At 37.8% G+C, this 22,809-nt stretch overlaps 1 protein-coding gene across 1 annotated transcript in view; it reads left to right on the top strand.

Annotated features, from left to right (window-relative positions):
• The window catches only part of LOC116993638 (apolipoprotein B-100-like), a 35,138-nt gene extending 17,769 nt beyond the window's left edge, over nucleotides 1-17,369 (top strand). The window contains 10 exon segments of the mRNA XM_033054470.1: nucleotides 77-287; nucleotides 1,538-1,713; nucleotides 1,843-2,030; nucleotides 2,361-2,506; nucleotides 4,135-4,511; nucleotides 5,389-12,960; nucleotides 13,408-13,522; nucleotides 14,351-14,534; nucleotides 15,536-17,146; nucleotides 17,148-17,369. Of these exon segments, the coding sequence (XP_032910361.1) occupies nucleotides 77-287; nucleotides 1,538-1,713; nucleotides 1,843-2,030; nucleotides 2,361-2,506; nucleotides 4,135-4,511; nucleotides 5,389-12,960; nucleotides 13,408-13,522; nucleotides 14,351-14,534; nucleotides 15,536-17,146; nucleotides 17,148-17,369 (10,802 nt within the window).
• Nucleotides 17,370-22,809: the final 5,440 nt, after the last annotated feature.

Genomic DNA, 22,809 nt, shown 5'->3' with positions numbered 1-22,809 from the left:
TTTTTTGTTCTCCTTGTAAGAAAAGTCCAAGCAGATTCCATAGTTGTGAATAACCAAAGCACATTATATTTTCTAGGTGTAAACCAGCACGAGGCCACACTCACCTTCAAGTACAACAGAGGCAAAAAGATTTTGACCAGTGATGTCCAGATTCCAGATGTTGGTGTTGACTTTGGTACAAACTTCAGAATTACTGATGAATCCATTTCTGGGAAGAAAGCATACACCTTTGTATTAGACATCAACAACAAGAAGATTACAGAGGTTACTCTTTCTGGCCAGATAAGGTAACTCAGGAAAACATTTCAAATTTGACAGCTACCTTTGAAAAGTTTTTATTGGGTGTAAAATTGTAGGAAAATTTTATCTTGTTTTGGAGAAGTTTCTTAAATACAGAGACAGATAAAGTTATCATTGAAACCCCATTTTAAAAACCTTAAAGTATTTTATTTGTAGTACATCAAATGCATACATATAATACATTGATTGATCTTTCCTGGTATATATAGATACATACATAATTTGTATTACAAGTTCCTTGAGGTAGTTCTTCTATGTTTGCACACACATGACTACAAGAATGCATTGTACTACTGTTATTGCAGGTGTGATAATCCAAGGATATAAACAAGGCAAGGTTTGTTCAGAGAGGTATTATCTTTTACTGGATATGCTTGCTAGCTCTAAAAAATGTTATTACATCTCCCCATGAAGAAACCTAATGGCACTCAGTAAGAAACAAAACCAAAAACAACTGAGAGCTTCCTGTAAAAATTCCCACGCTTCTCGATGAGAATATTTCCGGGAACATCTACAGGGGAGCTAACAAAAGTGTTCAGCCTGCCAGGGTTTCTAAAATTGTCTGCCTCACAAGCCCATAGTGAAATGGACTGATCACATTCTTTAATAAACCTCAATCTTCCATGGAATTCTGTGATCTTGATGGTGCCCCAGGGAGTCTTTGTCTTTGCTGTTCATGTAGAATTGCCTCTGATATCAGTGGGAGCTTTGGACAGATGTCAGGGACCTCAATTCCCTTTCATTTGCACTAACATAACATTAGGAGTTTGCTCAAGTTGACAAAGTTAGAGAGACGTAAAATAAATGTGAATAAAGGAAAATGAAGCCCACTGGCATAATATATTTTGCCAAGTGTTTTGTTTCTCTGTGATTCATGGCCACAGTCTGTATCCTGAGTAGAGAATTCAGCTTGAGTAAGGCATTTAGAATTTGGTTCAGTTACAGCTTTACCAGGACAGGTAGAAATTTCCATCCTTTTCACTGCTATGAAATTAGCTAGAGTCATTAGTGTGTGTATCTGCACAGTAGCATTACAATAGTCTACTACAGATTTTCCATAGTAACTAGCAGAAGCTGAAAATATTCGTTGAATTAGAACAGTGTTTACAAGTTTGATCCAATATAATTTTTTTGTAATACATATTGTGCCTTTGCTATAGATTTAAATGCTGAAATTGCTCCTGAAAAATTACAATTAAATATTTTTATTCACATTCAGCTTTTTTTCCTTTCACAGATATGCTGGAGTAGAAGAGGCAATGTTAAGAGGCACCATTTATTTTCCTCGCCTGAAAACTGAACTTAGAAGTGAAGCATTGGTTAATTATTCACCAAAAAAAGCATATCTTCAGATCAGCTCAGCTGCAACAATTAATGGAAACTCAGTTTCAAAAAGAGTTCTTCTCAGATATGGTACGGGCAAAAACATGATCCACATACACAGCCTGTAAATTTAAGCATCTTTTAAAATTAGCTCCTAGTATCTCTCAAAACAAGAATATTACTAATTTTACACTTTTCTTTTAAATTAATGATTTTTAGATGCTGAGAAAATTGAACTAGAGTGGAATTCAAGTGTCAGTGCTGCTGTGAGAAAACTGTCTTCTGCCTTCCCAGTTGACTTTTCAGACTACCCAAAAACCCTAGAGAAGCATGCAAATGACCTTCTGGATCGGAAAGTGGCTCATACAGATATGACCCTGCGACACATCGCGTCACAATTCATCGTGGTATGGTTTTCAACCTGCAGTAGATATTACAGCTCCAGTACATAGCCCTGAGGAGTGCTTGCCTCACCCATGGAAGCCAAAATAAGAACTACTTGTAAAATCACTCATCAGGTTGAATTAGCTGTGTATTTCCAGCTTTGGTAGAATAAGTCACTTTAGCAGATACCTAGACCCCGGTATTTGGGTAGCTCAAATAACTAGATAATAGCTAAAAGTTAGTAGTAGTAGTAGTAGTAGTAGTACTAACTAGATAAAAGTTATTTCAGATAGCTTCACTGAGAAGTCTTAAAACTTTTTATTTACTTTGGAAAACTTTTCTCCTCATTGCAGGCAACCAACACCTGGCTGCAAAAGTCATCAAAAGATGTCCCTTATTCCCAAGCTCTGCAAGACAAACTAAGTGCACTGCAGGAATTGAACATTCAGAAACTTAACCTGCCTGTTATCACCATTCCTGAAGAACTTTTCCTGAAAAGGTAGGGAGTGAAATTGGGATACAGTGAAACAGGAAACTGAAAATAGATGTTTGTTCACATTTTACTTTGTTTTACTTTGGTTTTATAAAACAGCATGGAATTGCTGTAAAAATTAGCATAAAATTTGAATAATAACAAAGAACTTTAAGGTAAGAGAAATTATATTATATAAAGGAATTGATGCAGTTGTTTAATACAGATTTGACTTCATGTAGTATGTGAATAGATCCCAAAGTATTGTATTATATTATAAGGCATACTGAATAAAAAACCAGCATTCAACAATCTTTAAGCCACAGAACTACTGAAGCCATGTTTCTCATAGATTTGTATCCTGCAGACACTTTGGCCATCACCCTCATAGCTCTACATTTTCCTGTGCATTCCTGTTCTTCCTATTCCCCTACATACACTGGTTAACCTCCATCAGTAGAGCACCTGACCTCCTCCCATGCCTGATGTGCTCAGAGAGAAGCTGTACACTTGTGTACTGGATGCTTGCACTAGTTTGGTCCCATCTCTTCTACCCAGTAGAGTTTCACAGGACTTGTATTAATGTCGTTTGACTTCTGTCAAATTTCATAGAAATGAAATGCTGAAATGAATGTAAAGGACAGAGGCTAGTTTAAGATTGGATTTCAAAAAACAAATGGAGAAGAGTCTTGAATTTTGTATCTCTCAGATCTGTTTTTCCATGTATTATCTTTCATTGTGCTAATATGATATTGTGTGTTAGTGGCACACATCTCCATCACTGCCATACTGCTGCTCCTGAGCTAAGTATAAGCAAGGAAGAAACTCCTTGGTTTTTTACTCCTAGGTTGTTATCAACTGTGCTCATAATAATAATAGGGTTTTTTACTGCTCTTTTATGTAGCTTTAAAAATCTTTTGATATAAAGGAACAAATTTCAGAAGTGTTTGCTTAATTTTCATGTTAGGGTGTAGCTCTAAGTATAAAAATGCAAGATTTTGCAATATGAAAGACCAGTTGGGGAAACAAGAAAAGTATCTTTGCCAGCTTATTGTTCATTCAGAAATTAAGGCCAAGTTTCCTTCTGTTTTGCCTTTTCCTAATTACTCTTTTCTGGCTAATGATCCATTTTCCAGTTGTAGTTCCTGGTCACATGCTTAGATTTTTATTTTCTTTTATTCAGAATAAAAAAATGCTGAATATTTAGATGAAACTTTTGAAATTCTTACAAAGAGAAAGATAAATTCTTAATTTTATATTCTTACCATGTCTAGTGCTAATATGATTTCATGCATTTCTATGAGAATACATCACTTTTTAAAAAAACATAATTGCCTTTTTCTGGTACTCAGCATCCCACAAGTGTGCCAGTGATTTTGGGGGATGTTTTTTAACTTTGCCTACAAGTCCCTTTGTTTCTGAAATGAGAGGAAAAAACATTGAAACAATTCCCTGATATCAAAAGTACTTCCAATAAAATGAATGAGTGCTTGAAAATGTTGATATTAATGTTTGATCATTACATTTCTCTCTAAAACTAAAGTCAGGACATTGATATAAGCATGTAAGTAAGCTCAGTATCATGGACAGAGGAGGAAATAATGAACACTCCTGTTTTATGAGCTTAGTTTCTAACAGTTATCTTTATTTTCCAGTGAAGGCCGGGTCAGATACAACTTCAACAAAAACAGTTTTGTAATTGATATTCCTCTGCCATTTGCGGGAAGATCATCTGATGAGATATGGGTGCCGAAGACTGTTAGAACACCTCCCCTGGTAGTGGAGTCCATGGGAATAAGCGTGCCATCTCAGGAATACAGAATCCCAACATTTACCGTGCCCAAATCCTATCCTTTCCGTGTGCCTTTGCTGGGCAAGTTAGAGGTCTCTGCCGGTGTGTACAGCAACTTTTACAACTGGACAGGCGCGTACACCGTGACTAACAGCACCACAGAGAGAGCGACCAGCGTGAAAGCGACCTATGACACAAGCGCTGATTCCGATTTTGAGCTGCTTGCCTACAGTGTGAAAGGTAGGAATGTTTGCAAACCTACTTTAATTATTTTACATCTCTTATATCAGGTACAGTACGTTTGTTTGCCTGCACTTACTTAAAGACAGGTGTTGCATGATCTCGAATAACTTTCCCTTTGATTTTATAGATATTATGTGTGTTTATTCAGGCGCTGAAGGTGAAGTGAGTTTCATTCAGTACAGACTTTCAGAGTCCATATATTCCTGGGTGTTCCTTACTGAAGAAAATGTCCTTCAAAACTGAAGGCATGATTCTACTAACACTTGTGCAGCTGATAAGTGAACTGTTTTCAAAATCAGGTGTGCAAGTGGATGTGTAGATATGCCCACAATTTATTTCTCAGTCTATTAATATGTGTATATATATATAAAAAAAAATTTAATATTCCTTTTTATGTCCATATAATACTGTATTTTTAAGTTAGTTCTCCTAAAATTGCAGTTTGGGTTCTCAAACTGCGAAAGGATAGCCTGACTTCATTTTCTTCTAAACTCTTCACCATGACTGAACCATGATAAAGAAAACACTAAAATCTAGGAATGTTAGTTATGGGCTACTCTTGAGTCCATCTTCTTAATTCAAGTTTAAATAATGACATAATTTTACATCATTTCACATTAATATATTTAGTAGAGTAGTGTAGAAACTTAATTTATTTGTGGTTCAAAACTTTAGCTTCAAATATCAAAATAGTAGCCATTTTTACAGAAATACTCAGTATTTACCAAAGCACTTGGGCCTTTAAAACAAAATGGTATAACAGTAACTGCAATTCAAGCAGTATCATACATAGAGGTTCAGTGGCATCAGAGAGGTTCTCAAAGATGAAAAAGTATAGACACACTTACCTTTTGTCTCTTTTTTCCTATTTCAGGTTCAGGAGAAGCATCATATAACAGAAATGGATTCACCTGTGCATATGAAAATCACCTGCAGCACAGTCTCTTAACATCAGTTTTTAAGCTGTCCGGCAGAAAGAGTTATGAACCTATTCCAGTTTCAAACTACACCTTATCACTTACAGCATCAAGTACTCTGGGCCCTCAGCTTTCATTTTCCAGTGATATTTTTTCTGAAAAGATAAATAACATAAATACCAATAATGTCAAAATGGAGGGGCAGCTGGAAGTGGCTTCGGTGTTTGCAAGAAGCACTTACACCCTGTCTAGCACATACAATGAAAAGAGACGGGTTTTAGAAGGAAAGTCAAATCTGAAGTTGGATTCTTCTTACCTTCAGGCTACCAATCAGATGTCTGGCAGATACAGTGATGGTTTGTTTTCCATTACTTCAGTTTCTGATGTACAAAATGGGCTATTAAAGAACACAGCTTCACTGAAGTATGAAAACAGCCAGCTGAAAATGTCATCTGAAACCAATGGGAAGTATCAACACACTACAGGCACCAGCAAGCTTGAAATAATTTTGTCAAAGAAGATGGCAGCACTTCGATCTGAATACCAAGCCACTTACAAGCAAATCCAGTATTTTGCCTTGTTTGCCGGTTCTCTCACTTCCCAGGATCTTGTTTTCAACACTGATATCTCCCTGACTGATCAGAAGAATCGAGCTGCACATAAGTCATCACTCAATGTAAATCGGTATGGTCTAGCCAGCAGTGCAACCACCAACGTGCAGTTTAGTCCCTTGGCAGTGCAGAGTGAACTGAATGCCAAGCTGGACACTGCTGGAGGCTCCCTGTCACTGTCCTCTTCCGGGCGCTATGGGAAAAACAATGCAAAATTCAATGTAGGTGGAAGAGTGAGCTTAACAGAAATAACACTGGGAAGTGAATATCAGAGTACAGTTCTGGGTATGGACAACAAACATGTTTTAAACTTCAGAGTTAATACAGAAGGACTCAAGTTTTCAAATAATTTGCAGGGATCATTCAAAGATATTAAGTTGGAGTACACAAATGATTTGAATATTCCAGGCTTATCCTTAACGTTTGTTTCAAAATTAGACAACAGCTTCAGCTTTGACAAGTTTCACAAACATGTTTTTGACCTTCAACTGGAGCCTACCTCACTAACAGCTAAACTGAACAATAATCTTAAATACACTAAAACAGAAGTTTCCAACAAAGCAGAACTCCTTCTCAAGCCTCTGAGTATGAACTTGGGTGGCAATGTCAGAGGAGCCCATGGAGCAGATGAAATAAGGCACACCTACACCCTCACATGTGCTGGTCTAACTGCAGACTGGAAAACAGACACCGTGGCAAATGTTCAAGGTGCAGCAGTGAGTCACAGGTTCCATCTGGATGTGGCAGGACTTTCTTCCTCAGTTACCATGAACACAAACTGTGATTCCAAGCCTCTCCGCTTCAGCAATGCTGTGCGTTCCACTATGGCCCCATTTGTCATCACCGCTGATGTACACACCAATGCCAATGGCAAGCTGGTTGCTGTGGGTGAGCACACGGGAGACTTGTACAGCAAATTCCTGTTCAAAGCAGAGCCTCTTGCTTTCACTTTCTCCCATGATTACAGAGGCTCTACCAGCCATAGCTTGAAGTCTAGAGGAAAGCACACTACGCTGCTTGACAACAAAGTTCATGTGCTTTTTACCCCATCAGAGCAGTCAAGTGCCTGGAAATTGAAAAGTCAGCTAAACAATAATGTCTATTCACAAGAATTCAGTGCTTACAATAATGCAGATAAGATCGGTGTGGAACTTAATGGAAAAGCTTTAGCAGATCTCTCTGTAATGGACACATCAGTCATGCTACCATTAACATCTGAAGAAGTTAATTTAATTGATGTGTTAGGTCTCAGGGACAGTGTATCAGAGCCTCAAGAATTCAGCATCTCTGGCTTTGTGAAGTATGACAAAAATAAAGATATGCATTTTATTAGCCTACCCGCCTTGGAAGATTATCAAAAATTTTACTTTGAAAGACTCAGAATTGCCATTCTATCCAGACTGCAGGACCTACAAGGGTTGCTGAAGAGCATAGACATGGAACAACACATGAAAAAATACAAGGCAAATTTGGACAAACTCTCACAGGACGTTAACGATTACATGGACACAATAGATATCAAAGGCAAAGTTAGCAACATGAAAAATAATTTTGTAGCTTTCACAAAGGACTACAGAATAACATCGGATGATCTCCAAATTATGCTGGAAAAAGCCATGGACAGTCTTCAAGAAATACTGTCTCAGCTGCAGATCTATCTGATCGAAGTTGAGCAACACATCAAAGATTTCTGTGAACAATACAACATTAAAGCACTTATTGCACAACTTCTTGATAAAATAGTTGAAACAATGACAGCTCTAGATAACAAATATCAGGTAAGAACAACTGTAATCAACATCATTGAAAAATTACGGGTTTTATTCCAACAATATAATCTTAACAAAATCGGAAGCAGCGCTTTGGCTTGGATTAAAAATGTTGATGATGAATACAAGATCACAGCTAAAATACATGAAAACCTAGAACTACTCAAGATTCAGATTCAGAAAATCGATGTCAGAAGCATTACAGAAAATTTGAAAAGACAGATTAAATCATTTGATGCTAAACTATGTTTAGAAAAAATTAAGCAATCTTTGCCAATCGAAAAAATCAATGAAATTCTTGAACAAATCAAAGACTTTATTCTAAATTGGATAGAGGAATATGAATTTTCTGAGAAGATCAGTGCTTTCCGTGGCCATATGCACAAATTGATTGTAAAATATGAAATTGATAAGCAGATATATTTTTTGATTGACAGAATGATAGAACTGCTTAAAACGTACAGAATAAAAGAAACTGTCCAGAAACTGACCATCTACCTGCAAAATACTGATGTGAAGTCGTGCTTTGATAAAGTTGTTGCTTTTGTTGATGATGCTGTCAAGAAAGTGGACAACTTTTATTATGAAAAGATGATAAAGCAAGTCAACAAGTTCCTTGACATGGTTATTAAAAAGCTCAAGGCTTTTGACTATGACCAATTCATAGATGACACAAATAACAAAATTCGAGAAGTAACCCAGAAAATAAATGAAGAACTCAGAAATCTAGAACTTCCACAGAAAGCAGAAGCACTGAAACAGTATATAAGAGATTTTAGATCTGTGATTTCAAAATACATGGAAGAACTAAAGGACACGAAGCTTGCTGCGATAATTAACTGGCTGAGGGAGCTCATAGACTCAACAACATTTGCTGATCTCAAAGCCAAGGTAAATGAACACCTGGAAGATCTGCGAGAGAGGATTTCTGAAATGGATATTTCCCAGGAATTTCAGCGGTGTCTTCAGAAGATAAGTCAATTCTACAATTCTGTTGTCATATACATTTCTGACCAATGGAACATAGCTTCCAAAAAAATCACTGCATTGGCTGAAGAGTATGATCTAAAAAATTGGGCTGAAAATTTAAAGCAGTTTGTTGAAACTGGCTTTAAAGTCCCTGAAATCAGGACATTTGTAGTCACTATACCTGCCTTTGAGGTTAGTCTCCGAAGTCTTCGGGAAGCAACGTTCCGAACACCAGAATTCATTGTCCCACTGACTGATCTCCATATCCCCTCCTATGAGTTCAATATCAAGAGACTAAAGGACATGAAAATCCCAATGAAATTTACTACCCCAGAATTTAAAATTCTAAATACCTTTCAAATTCCTTCCTTCAAAATTGACTTGATTGAAGTTAAGCTTCTGATTGTGAGAACAATAGACAAATTCATGTCTGCAGAATTTCAATTACCATCTATCGATGTCTATTTGAAAGATCTGAAGATGAGAGATATGCCTTTTTCTGACATTTCTTTCCCAGAAATACAAATGCCTCAGTTTCAAATACCAGAATTATTGATTCCAAAGCTAAATCTAAATGAGCTCCAGATTCCTAACATGAATATACCAGAGTTCGAGCTCCCAAGTATCCCACATAATGTGACTGTCCCTACATTTGGCAAATTGTCTGGTGCTTTCAGAGTTACCTCTCCATTCTTCACACTGTCTACACAAGCTGAGCTTCGTAATACCACAACATCTGCAAACAGTCCAGAATTTGTTACCTCCATTTCAGCTCAAACAACATCCAAATTTGACTTCCTAGTTTTTAGTGTTATTGCAGATTCACGTCTCCTGGCCCCTGACATGAAGCAGCTAAACCTTAAAAATGCCATGAGAGTCAACCATAGGTACCTTAAAGTTGATCACACCAATGAAGTGGTATTTTTAGGGACCTCAGTAGAAGGTGAAGCTGAAACTAGAGCAAACTTACATACAAAGAAAAATTCAGTAGAACTACAGAATAATTTAATGGTCAAGCTGCAAAGAAAAATTTGGATCCAGAGTGGAATGGCGTATTCTCACAGACTGAACATTCCACAAGCTGATTTCTCCAGCCAGGCTGATCTGGTCAATAACATGACAACAGAGGTAGAAGCAGGATACATATCATTTACCTCTGCTGGTAAAGGAAACTGGAAATGGGCTTCACCTAATTTCTCCGATGAAGGCTCTCATGATTCAGACGCCACTTTCAAGATTGAGGGCCCCGCTATAACATTTTCTGCCAACAACAGAATAAATGATAAGTACCTGAAAGTCAACCAAGCTATAAGATGCGGATGTCATCACTTAACGTTTGCAACATTTCAGATTCAGTCTGAAATTGAGTCACAGCGTGTAGGACGTAGCATTTTGAATGTGAGAGGCACAGGAGAGCTTCTAGGAATGAAAGTAGATTTAACAGGCTCTCACAATGCTCGGCTCCATGGACGCATTACTGGAACTGTAAATAATGAGCTTTCCCTCTTGGCACACCCTTCTGAAATTCGTCTTTCGACAAACAATGATGGAAATGTGAAAATCAGCTTCCCAATGAAACTGACTGGCAAAATTGACTTCCTGAATAACTATGGCTTTGCCCTCAGTTCTTCTGTTCAGCAGGTCAACTGGCAAGCTACTGGTAGATTCAATCAGTACAGGTATTTCCATAATATGTCTGCTGGCAGCAATGATGACAGAATTGAAGCCCATATTGAAATGAATGGAGATGCCAACCTGGACTTCCTTAACATTCCTCTAAGCATTCCTCAGATTCAGATTCCCTACACTGGAATCAAAACTCCTCAACTGAAAGATTATTCATTGTGGGAACAGGCAGGCCTGAAGGAACTATTGAAGACAACAAGACAATCCTTTGATTTGAATTTGAAAGCTCAGTATGAGAAAAACAAAGACATGCATGCAATCCCACTTCCTTTAGCAAAAGTACATGAAGTACTTAATAAAAACATCATTTTATTCAACAAGCATTTTGAAAAAGGAAGAAATGCAGCTTTAGATTTTCTCACAAAGTCGTATAATGAAGCCAAAACAAAACTGGACAAGTACAACATTCAAACATCACTGAACAAAATACCACGGACCCTCAAGATTCCAGGATACACCATTCCAATTGTGAATATTGAAGTTTCTCCTTTCACTGCTGAGATGCCAGCCTTTGGTTTCACACTTCCAAAAGAAATAAGCACAAGAGGATTCACAGTCCCAATAATTGGATTTTCAGTTCCATCTTACACACTAGTCGTACCTTCTTTTGAGCTTCCAGTCCTTCATATCCCCCAGGATCTACGCACTCTAAAGCTTCCTAGACTCAGAATCAGCAGCTCAGCAAACAGCATCTTAGTTCCTGCCATGGGTAACATTACTTATGACTTCTCATTTAAATCCAGTGTAATCACTTTTACTGCAAATGCTGGGCTGCTCAATCAGTCAGATATTGTTGGACATCTCAGTGTCTCATCCTCTTCTGTCATTGAGGCTCTGCAATTTAAGCTAGATGGTTCATCAAGTTTGACAAGAAAAAGGGGGTTGAAGCTGGCCACAGCATTGTCCCTGAGTAATAACAAATATCTGGGAGGAAACCATGATAGCACTATCACTCTCTTTAAGAGGATCATGGAAGCTTCTGTGGCAACAAATATAGAAATTGACACACCAGTTTTAAAAATTAATTTCAGCCAAGAACTTTCTGGAAATACAAAATCTAAACCCACTCTATCCTCAGGTCTAAAATTAACATATGATTTTAATACTCCCAAATATGGTACCAGTGCTACAGGAGAAATTGCTCACAAATTTGCTTTAGAGACCCTTACATATTACATATCAGTAGAATCTTCTACAACTGGGGATATTGAAGGAGTATTTTACACTGGAAATGCATTTTCTGGAAGGTTAGACCATGAGGCAAATGCCTATTTGAATGCTAACGGAGCTCGATCATCCCTCAAGTTTGAGGCCCTCTCTAAAGCAGATGGACTCTGGATCATTGAAATCAAAGAATTACTTGCAGTTGAAGCATCTACCCATCGTATTTATGCAGTCTGGGAGCACAATGGGAAGAACTATGCACAATATACAACAACGGGGACTCAGAGATGCAAAGCAACCTTAGAGCTGGCTCCTTGGGATGTGTCAGCAGATCTTCAAATTCAGGCCATTCAGCCAAATCCCTACCTGGGCATGACATCAGTGAATGAGGTTGTTGTAGTGAAGATCAGTCCTGCAAACCAGAAAGCTAGCTGGAAGGGTGACGGCCAAATTCACTCACTATCTCTTAGTCATGATATGCAGTTATCAAATGAAAAATCAAAGGCAGAATTTGTTATTTCTGGATCTTTGGAAGGATACATGGACTTCCTCAAAGCCATCAAGTGTCCCATTTCTGAGAAGAACTTATGGGATATTATGAAGCTGGATGTCACTACCAGTGATGACAGGAAACAGTATTTGAATGGCTCAGCATCCCTCGTGTACACAAAGAGCAAGGACGGTTACTTTTTCCCCATACCTGTGGATAAGCTGACCGACGGCTTCACTGTCACTATTCCTGGCTTCCACCTAAAGGCTCCAAGCCCTGTACTCAGCACTCCAGAGTTCAAGCTTCCTTTCACCACTCTCCAGGTCCCAGCATACACCGTTGACTTGCGCAACATAAAAATTCCACAGACACTAAGCACAATGCCATTTGATGTGCATTTACCCACACTGCCAAAGTTGAGATTCCCCAAAGTGGATGTAGGAGCAAATTATATTACATTAGAAGAATATAAAATGCCATTTTTTGAGGTCACAATACCAGAATACCAAATAACCATGTCTCAGTTCACTTTACCAAAGAGTGTTTCATTTGGCAGTTTCTCTGTAGATCTAGATGAAGTAGCTAATAAAATTGCAGATTTTGAAATGCCTACAATTACCATTCCTGAACAGAAAATTGAGGTCCCCCCTCTGAAAATATCCTTGCCTGCTGGAATTTACATCCCATCATTTGGTGCCTTGACTGGATCTTTCAAAGTTGTTTCTCCTTTGTACAATGTCACCTGGAGAACAGACTTGACAAACAAGAAGGACTCTTTTGAACATTCCATTGACTCTACCTGCAGCTCAACATTGCAATTCCTGGAATATGACCTGAATGGTAAGACATTAAAATTCTATATGCCATGAATTTGGGAGAAAAAATTATTTTAGACGAGGCTTTTTCAGATTTTTTTTCCCCCAGGTCTTTGCATATGAAGTGTTTCTGTCTACTTAGCATTGACATTAGACTGCTCTTCTTTTACCAGTGGTGGCATTTTTTCATAAATTACTATCAGAGTCTCAGTCAGTCACCCTGAAGGCTAATGACTATATATGTATGTGTAAATGTCATATCCATGTTGAGATACAATGTGAATTTTAAAATGCTCCAGTCAAACAAATGTTTCCATGTCTTTTTATTTGGGACATTATGGGCATTCAGTTTCTTGGAGCATAATTTGACATATCAGTGAATGATGGCCCACAACTGACCATCTAACATATAACTGGGTATGTCTTCTGTATTTTTTGTTGGTAATACAGACATTTGAAATCTTTTTCACAGTTGTTTCAAACTACGAATATAAAGAAGGTGTGCTTGTTCTGAAGACAACTGGCAGCTTTTCACATCGTGACCTGAGTGCAAACTACAATGAAAATCTGACTATTTCTGGATTTGGGTAAAGATTTGCTCTAATAACATAATTTATAATAGACATAATTGCAAATTATGTGGTGTTGTTTTGATCTCTAATGCCCCAGGCTGCTTTGCAGTAATTAATGAGAACCTGTATATCTATCCTGGCATTGTTGACTGTGTCCTTTTCCCCCTCAGGGTAACTTGAAAGCTGTTCCCTCTCAGGGTTTCTAGAACAGCTTTTCTCACCAGCCCCATGTCAGAAAACGACTGAGACATAAACACAGTATTTTATAATCAGAGCAGTTCTAGATCTAACCATCAACATAGTTGGGTTTCTTCCCAGTGGATCCCTCTGTCACCACAAGCCACTACAGAATAATTTTTATTCACAAGTCCCCACCGCAGGGATTAGACTTGGCTCTCTTACTGACTGTTTTGATCTGCAAGTGTTGTGTTGATACATCCAAGGGACAGAATCAGTGAAGGTAAGTACAAATGCAGTTAAACAGTGGTGCCTGTACTTGTGTTGGTGGGGAAATTGCCATCAGTTTGTAGAAATCTGTAGAAAGCTGACAACAGTACAGCTACTGGTTTTGTTTTGCTGCCTTAATTTAATGAAAATTCACAACAGAGCTCAGTATAGTTTTATCTAAAACAGGAAAATTGGAGCAACATGAAGTTCTGAATGTGTCAGGCTAAATCCTAAGAAATGTGGATAGTAAACCCTACACTTTCTTTTCTTCATAAAGGCATTGTTTACTTACATATATATAAGTATGAAATTATAGGTGGTACTATGTTCAGACATACAGCACTGGGTTTCTGCTTTCTGCATTGCTTCTTAGCTGTGTATTTACTGTGGTTGCAGAGCCCTGGAGGACACTTTATCACTAGACATCATCAGCCCAACTTTCACAGATGTTCATGTGCGTTACCAAGAGAATGAAAGGAAATCATACGGCTCAATATCCTCACCCTCAGCCGGGACCCTTGCTTATGTCATGGAAGCAGATGATGAAATTTTCCTAGCCAGAGTTTACTACCAAACTCAGGTAAGCTTGATATGAGCAATAAAAAGCAAAAAAAGTTCCCTTTTAGATTTCGTGTGTGTTTATGTTGAGATACAAATTAACCACCAAGTAAAAACTGTATTATCAGTAATAAAAGGTTATATTTCCTAAAGTGGCTTTTCCAGTACTAAAAATAATATCTGTGTGAAGAGATGTTTTCAGCTCCTTCATACAGTTATTTTTCCCATCTCCTATGCTCAAGAAGGCACACCCACTAAAGGTGAAGAACGGACAAAATCAGTTTTAGATAAGCTTTATGTCAGGTTTAATAGATAGCCATCAGGCTACTTTGAATGACTACATAAGTGACCATTATAGGAATAGAGCAAATAGAGGAGGTCAGACCATCTGTGAATTGTCTTTTTCAATCCATTAATATGTTACAATACATGCTCTTATTATTGGCATACTACATTAATTTTCAGAATTAAAACCTTACCTTCCAAAATTATATACTAATTTAGGGATCACAAGCAACTCATAATTCATTATTTATTATATTCTCATTTGAAGATTTATTAACTACTCTGAGTAACTGTCTAAGTGGTCTCATTTATTTAAATGATTACAAAATTAAATCCTCTAATATTTTCATATGAAAAAGATGCTTTTTGAATTCACTTTTATTGATTTCAGGAATAAGTAGAAGGCTCATTTTCCTGAGTAATTCACCTGCCTTATGAGACATGATAGGCATTTAATACAAAGGAAGGAAAAATCTTATTTGCAGTCAAATATTAAAGACCAGACTAAGTTATGGTCTAGTCTTGCTCTTTGAAGAAGCTCAAAGTGGCTCGGTATAAGATAATTTTTTCCAAAATAACCTTTCAAGATGAGAGCAAACAGACACCAAACAGACAGTGGACAAAAAATTGGAGAGTGCTTGTCTTAATAAATAAAAAAATTAAAGAAGCAACAATGAGGATGTTGAAATGGGTTCATGAATAATATTGGAGTTTTCTGACCCTGTTTTGTATTTTCAGTCTGCTCCCCAGCAGGACATTGACATACTAAAAGGTGAGATATCCCTCAAGGAACCTGACCAGATTCAAATGAAGTTCAACTGGAACGAGGATGCTGCCAAAGACTTGCTGTTGGGTCTGAAAGAAAGAGTGCCTAAAATGACAAATGCAGTCTATAGATACGTAAATCGGTACCATAAGGAGCACATGGGACTGGAAATTGGTGCTGCCACCCTAAAGATGAAGAGTATAATGCAGGATAATGCTGAGAAAGCATACGCTTTTGCTGCGAATCAAATAGATGAAATCGATGCTCAGCTCCGCACAGCTGCCAACGAAGCCTCTGACAAATATCAGGAGCTGAAGTTCAAAGCTAAGCGACTTTATCGAAGAGCAGCAGATCAGGCTGAACACTTTGACTATCAAAGAGTAAAAGCTAAACTTTTGGATGTTTTAATTGACATTATAGAAGAGTACCACCAGAAAATAAAACACGTAATTGACTCGGCCACTGAATTCCTAAAAACCACAAAATTTCAAGTCCCTGGGCTGTCTGAAAAGTACAGTGGTGCAGAAATATACCTCATGACTACAGAGAAGGTGGCAAAAACTGCTGATGTATGCCTTTCAAAACTTCAGGAGTACTTTGATGCCCTGATTGCAGCTATCAATGAGCTGGAAGTAAGAATTCCTGCTTCTGAAACAATTGTTAGGGGCCGTAATGTACTTGATCAAATTAAACAAATGCTGAAAGATTTGCAGGACAAAATCAGGCAGACATTTGCTACTCTTCAGAAAGCTGACTTTGCAGGAAGGCTGAAGCAACTGAAACAAACAGTGCAGCAAGTTTTTCAGAAGGTAGAAGAAATGGTTAGAAGCTTGCAGTCCAAAACTTTTGAAGACATCAAAGTCGAAACACAAAAGCTGTACAAAGATGCAATGGCTTCAGACTTCGCCCAGAAGCTGAGATCCTTGACAAAAGATGTTAAAAAATACATTTCTCAGTTCAAAGACTTTAGCCAGAAGACATTCCAGGACCTTTCAGAAAAGCTGCACCAGCTGCTCCTCTATGTAAAGTCATTGCGGGAGGAATATTTTGATCCAACTGCACTTGGATTGTCAGTGAAATACTATGAGGTGGAAGACAAGGTACTGGGATGGCTGAAGAATATCATAAATCTTCTCGTGGATTGGCACAACCAGTATGTTGAAGATCTTGCTGGCATTGTTACACGCCTGACAGACCAAGTAAGAGAGTTGGTGGAAATCTACAGTCAGGAATATTATGACCTCATAACTGATGTTGAAGGAAAAGGAAAACAGAAGATCATGGAACTCTCATCTGCTGCTCAGGAAAAGATCCGATATTGGTCTGCAGCTGCCAAGAGGAAAATCGATGAACATAGCAAGCAACTCAGAGAAAAACTCCGGGAGATCTATGCGCAGCTCAGTCAGTCCCAGGAAAAACTAATCACTGAAGCCAAAAGGTTAATTGATCTAACTATAGAAAATTACTCTGCTTTCCTGCAATACATCTCAGAGCTTCTTCGCTGGCTTGAACAAATAACAGCTGAGAGCATAAAGCCGTATGTAGCTGTTCATCAAGGAGAGCTGAGAATACAGGTGCCCATGTGACTGGCAGGCCATTCACCAAACGCCCCAAAAAAGCAGACAGGCACTCAGGAATAAAGTGGAAATGACACACATACTGATTCAGCAGGGCATCAAGAAAGGCTCCAGGAAATGGAAAGAAATGCAACACTTCACGGATGAGCAACGTGACACTGAGCAAGTGAGTCCTCAGGACATTATGGAAAATATTCAGCAGCACATGAACACCTGTATGGGCATGTAGAAGAGAAGAAGTAACAAGTTTCTACCAAAATGTATTTAAATATAACAGCAATCAGTATACTGGAGCTTCAGGTAGATATGTTTGAATCTGAATTTGTAAATGAAAACTTAATAATCTACACTAGGTTATTTTAATGAGCTTAATAAGCCAATAAATGAGTTCTTTATTACATTTTTGTGTCATTCATTACAACTACTTTTACTTCACTTAATCCAACAATTTTCAAGGTCAATGGGAAGTCTTTTTGATTTCACAGTATGTTGGATCAAGTTAATAATGTGCAATGCATATTGTAAATAGTCACAAAAGTTATGTAATACATAGAATAAACAGGTTTTAAGAAAAAGGTCACACTCATAAGCCAGTTGAAGGAAGACTTGGAAGCACATTTAATTCCCAGTGTAGAAATACCTTCATCGATAAGTGAGGAAAAGAGCATGTATAAAAACATGAATTAAAAAATATATGAATTCTGAAAATGGCATTAAAAAATTGAAAATTAACATAGAAGTATGAACATATGTAGAAATCTGACTCCTGGAATATTGCAGATAATAATACAAAGGTTTTTTTAATAAAAATTCATTTATGCCCATGTCAGTTTTCGGACAACAATATAAACAATTTTATATGAGTTTTCTTTCTACTGGCTAATTTATATTTCAGAAATACAGGGTTTTCTCACCTGTTTCCCCATGATATTTCTGTTTTCACTTTAAATTGTCTTTATTTTACTTATTATGAGTTTAGTCAATTGTCACAGTTTCACAGACATCACTGTGTATGATGGGAGTCAAAAAGTTTTTCCCTCCTAGGCTGAAGCCTAGACCATTTAAAAGAATTCCCAGTTTAAAGATTAATTTAAAGCATGTTGAAAAAGTTCCTCACAAAATAAGAATATTTTTAAGTGGAAAATATGTTGACCTGCAGTGGTGTACTAAATAGACAGTCCCAGAGAAATGCATGCTCAGGCTGAAAAAATGTTGTGTCTTTGAGAATAAACTTTTTGACAAACACTAGAAAGCTTGTGCATGTCTGTTTTGATACAATCAGTTCACTCTGTAATATGTTTGTTGCTTGTTCGTTAATGGGAAAACAGAGAATCTGTTTCATTCCATGGTGTGATGGAGTACATACATGAATGGAGCACCAAGAGTTTGATGTGCCTATTGATAGATAATATTATTACCTGAGTAACTTTGCCAGTAATGAGTCTTATCAGATAAGCTACTTCAACCCTGAAATCAGACTCTCACAAGCATGGTATTATACACACACCTATCTAGCTGTCAGCAAGTGCGTATCTCTCAGAAAGTAAATCCATTTTCTCCTCAGAGCTTTCAGTCATTACAACTACAGCAAAAATTCTCAGAATAGTCCCCTGTGAACTATAAAATAAGTTTAGATCCTGAATAGAGCTAATCTGCATATGTCACCCATATGCAGACATAGGTCTAAAAGGTATAAAAATCACAGGTATAAAAATCCCTGTTTATATGTTCTACTGAGCATCCCAGTAAAAAAAGATGTTGGCTGCAGAGCCCTTTCACCTTCATTCACAGGGAAACTGAAGCCTATCTGATCTTTATTGGATGTCAGATTGCACAACTCATTTCCCTGAATTTCACAAATGTTTAAGCACAACCAGATTTCTCAGACACTTCCCTTCATCATGACAAACAGCCCTGTGAAACAAAGGAAAATAGAATAAATTATAATAGTTACGGGAGAAGAGAGATTTAAAGTTTTGTTTTCTTTTGTTTTCCCCCTCATGTCTATTTATTTCTGTCCATCATCCATCGTTCTTGGAAGGATTATAAATGCTAAAAAAGGATTTACTTGTAAGGAATGGGTTAACTGAATAATAAATATGCCAAATAGCATAAATACTAGCTCTTATTGGCAAGAGTGAAGCTTCCCAAGAGCAAACACAATAGTTTGCACACTAAACTGTGGTTAGAGGTTAGAGGAGATTTCCAAGTCTCATAGCAGCATTGCCTCCAAGTGGATTAAAGCTCTCCATCCTGTAATGGATGTGCCATGTTGCACTCATCCCACAGTTGGTCTGGGGAGGGCCTGGAAGCAGAACATTGCTCTCAAAATTGATCTTACTGGAACTTTTCTGTTGTGTAAATCCCCACACCAGAGAGGTTATCTCAAGCACCCCTTTGAAAGTCGGGCAATATTTTGACACAGGAAGAAGTTGTTTATGTTTGTGTGTGTGCATCTCACAAGCATATACAACCAGGGGTCATTTTAAATTTCCATTTCTTTTCCTGTTGTTTGGTTGATGTTGCTGTTTTCTTTCAGGATCAGGCAAATTTTAGCCTTATTTCCCATGCAGTAAGTTATAGGAATATAGACAAAACCACAATTATTCTAATTATGTTGCAACTTATGAAATGTCTGCAGTATACTAATTTGTAATATTATTAGTTTGATTTTAGTTTCTTTTCAGTCTAGCTAATATAATAGGAAATATTCTATTTCATTCAATCAAATTGAGATAACAAGGAATCAGCAGCTATCTGGGGCTCAGTGACACTGCTTCTTTTCTTTTCTTTTTCTCTATAGTCTTCATCATGTGAACTCTCATAAATGCCAGAGGGGCTTTTCTTTATAATTTACAGCAGGTATCAGACGTAGAGCAGAACTGGTTGTAAAAGTTTAATTACATGAAACATTTTAACAAGAAATTGAGAGAACAATATGCCCTGCTCTAACTAAGTGATTGTAGAAATAACATTGACAAGAAACGTGTGTGTTCCTAAATGAAAAACTTTTGCAGACGTAGGACAGCAAAAATGTTCCAGAATTTTAGATTATGCAACCATCTAGAGCTGATCTTTTATTAAGTGATTTAAAAGTCCATGCATAGTTTGCTGTGAATGCAGAGATTCTACACACTTATCCACATCCACACACACCATCATCCACCTCTGGCTCTAAATTGTGCTATTGATACTTTTAGAGCAACTGCCATTATGGCCTACTGATACCTTTCAAAATTTATATTAAAATATTTAGTTGTTCAGTAAGTGACACCAAAATCTGTACTACTCTTCTGCTGGCAGATTTATTGCCCAGGTGGGAAACCAGAATTTATGGAAGGCCATGCGGACATACAGAACTGCTTGTATTCCATTCCTACACAGCCAAATCCTGGCCCAAATGAAATCGATAGCAAAATGTCTATTGGCCTCAGCAGGAGCAGGCTTTGGCCAGTTAGGTGTATAACTTGAGAAGCACTCTGGGATCCTGTAGGACAAAGCTATATTATTATCTATAAAAATCTACACAAAAAATATCATTGAAAAAACATGCAGACAAGAAAATTAATCACTGAAAAAATTTGAGACAGATCAGAGTGAAGCTTGCTGGTACGACATTAACCAGAGCTTCTTTATAGTTTTTTATCCAGTATTACTTAGTACCACAGAGAAAGTCTGCCAGGGCCAAGAATCTTAGGTTCTGGTCCCAGGCCTTAGACATGGAAATATGCACATACATCTCATCACCTTTCCCTCATTTCATTATGCATTCAAGGCGTTAAGGGAAACTGGGACCTTACAGAACAAAAACCTGTGTTGGATGCTTGTAAGACCCAAATGACCAAACACTTGAGCAACATAATCTGAGTTAAACTTGCCCCTGTTTAGAGAAGTAGGGTGTGCTAGAGACCTCCCAAGGTCCTCTACAACTTGAGTTACTTTGTGATTCTCCTGTGACTAAATTGATAAGGTTTTAGATTGCCATCTCTAACACTGTACCTACCCTTTGGTAAATGGTCTATGAGCAATTGGCTGCATCATTATTGTAATATATCATTATACACAGACAGAAAAGTTTTATAGCATCTCTGCATTTAAACACATCCTCATTCTGATTGCAACCATGAGGTATCCTAAAAATCCCTGAAGCACTCCAGCAGTTGAAGCCTTCTCCATTGGTTCTGCATCTTTCCTCTTCTATGCTTTTCATGTGACTACCGAAGACAGTTTCCCAACATGCAGGAACTGATGTTATGATTATTGCCATTCATATTCTGACAGCGTGCTTGTGGTAGCTGCTAGAAGAACAAGATGCACATCTTCTCAGAGTGGCTGGAGAAGGGTCCTCTGCTAGGCTGGGCATTGTCAAAGTGAGAAGATCAAGTACATAAGCAGCAGATCCACCACAAACTTGGGGAAGTAATAGAGATCATGCAAAATGCCCACACCATGCATCTGTTGTGAATAATTTGCCAGGTATTCACTGTAAGCAGAGACCCACCACAAGTTATAACCTCATATTGATTTCCCAGCAAATGAATTCAAGAGGACATGCTAAAAACAATCTTGAATTTATGGATAAATCTATTAATCTACACTGCCTTTGGGACTCAAGGAGCAAGTTCTGGTCTCTGAACAAGTGATACGAACTAGCTCAAACATTATATAGCATATAGGAAATAGGACTTGGAACAGCTCTCTGTTCAAGTGTCCAAGTTTCCTCTAAGAGTGAGCCAAAAGCCATATGCAGCATAGGTGTCTGGGGGACCTGAGACTTGGTCTGAAGCAAGGAGTGAACCAAATGCACAACAGAGAGAGCATGAAGAACGAAAATATTCACTGCATCTACCAGACAAATGGCATGGCTAGATACTTGGAGGAGGCTACAGGGGTGAGTAAAGATGGTCTTAATTAAGGCCACGCATGGGGAAAAGTATCAGACCTACAACTTTTTAAATGTTGCCTGCCACTTCTATTATGCTACTGGAAGAGCCTGGTGACTCCTGGGTTGCCCTTACAGGGATAATGCTCTGGTTTCTCTGCAGCTTTGATCAAGGATGGAAAGGAAACACTTAGCCTCCATACCATACTTTTCTTTCCCCACTTTTTCCCTGCTGTCACTACCTCTGCCACAGCTAAGATGTATTCTGCTGTTGTTGCCAAGTAGAGGAAAAAAAGTTAGCATACTTGTTAACTTGTTATTTTGCTGTAGTGTATTTTCTGGTATTTGCAAAGACTACAGGACTTTATTTCTAAAAAACTTGATAGTGCTTTTATTCAGAACTGATTTCTGTAGGAAGTGTTTTATGGATGTCTTTGTGTTCAGCTCTACCACTGCTCCAAAAGCAGTGGTAATTGTAGTTCTCTTGGTAGGTTTCATCTGCGGAAGGTTTTTGCAGTGGAACCCTCAGAAATCTCTTCATCTGCTGACATGTTGTTTTGTCACTAGCCTCATAAACAGCCCCACACAGTGCCAACCAGGCACTCTGAAAGGTCATTTGTTTCTTTCCTTCTAATATCTGCAATATTCTTAAGTTTTAAATCAGTGCATCTCCTGGCTGGAAGCAAAGATCCAAAGCCAGTTACAAAATGCTATTAGGCCCCTAAACTAAGGCCACCAGATCAAACTTCTGCATTTAGCCAGAAACTACCCATTTCCCAGGCATGTG

Source organism: Catharus ustulatus, chromosome 3 (assembly GCF_009819885.2).
Source record: "Catharus ustulatus isolate bCatUst1 chromosome 3, bCatUst1.pri.v2, whole genome shotgun sequence".
NCBI lineage: Eukaryota > Metazoa > Chordata > Aves > Passeriformes > Turdidae > Catharus > Catharus ustulatus.
Note: the sequence above shows the minus strand (reverse complement) of the source record. Positions and strands in the feature narration are given on the sequence as shown.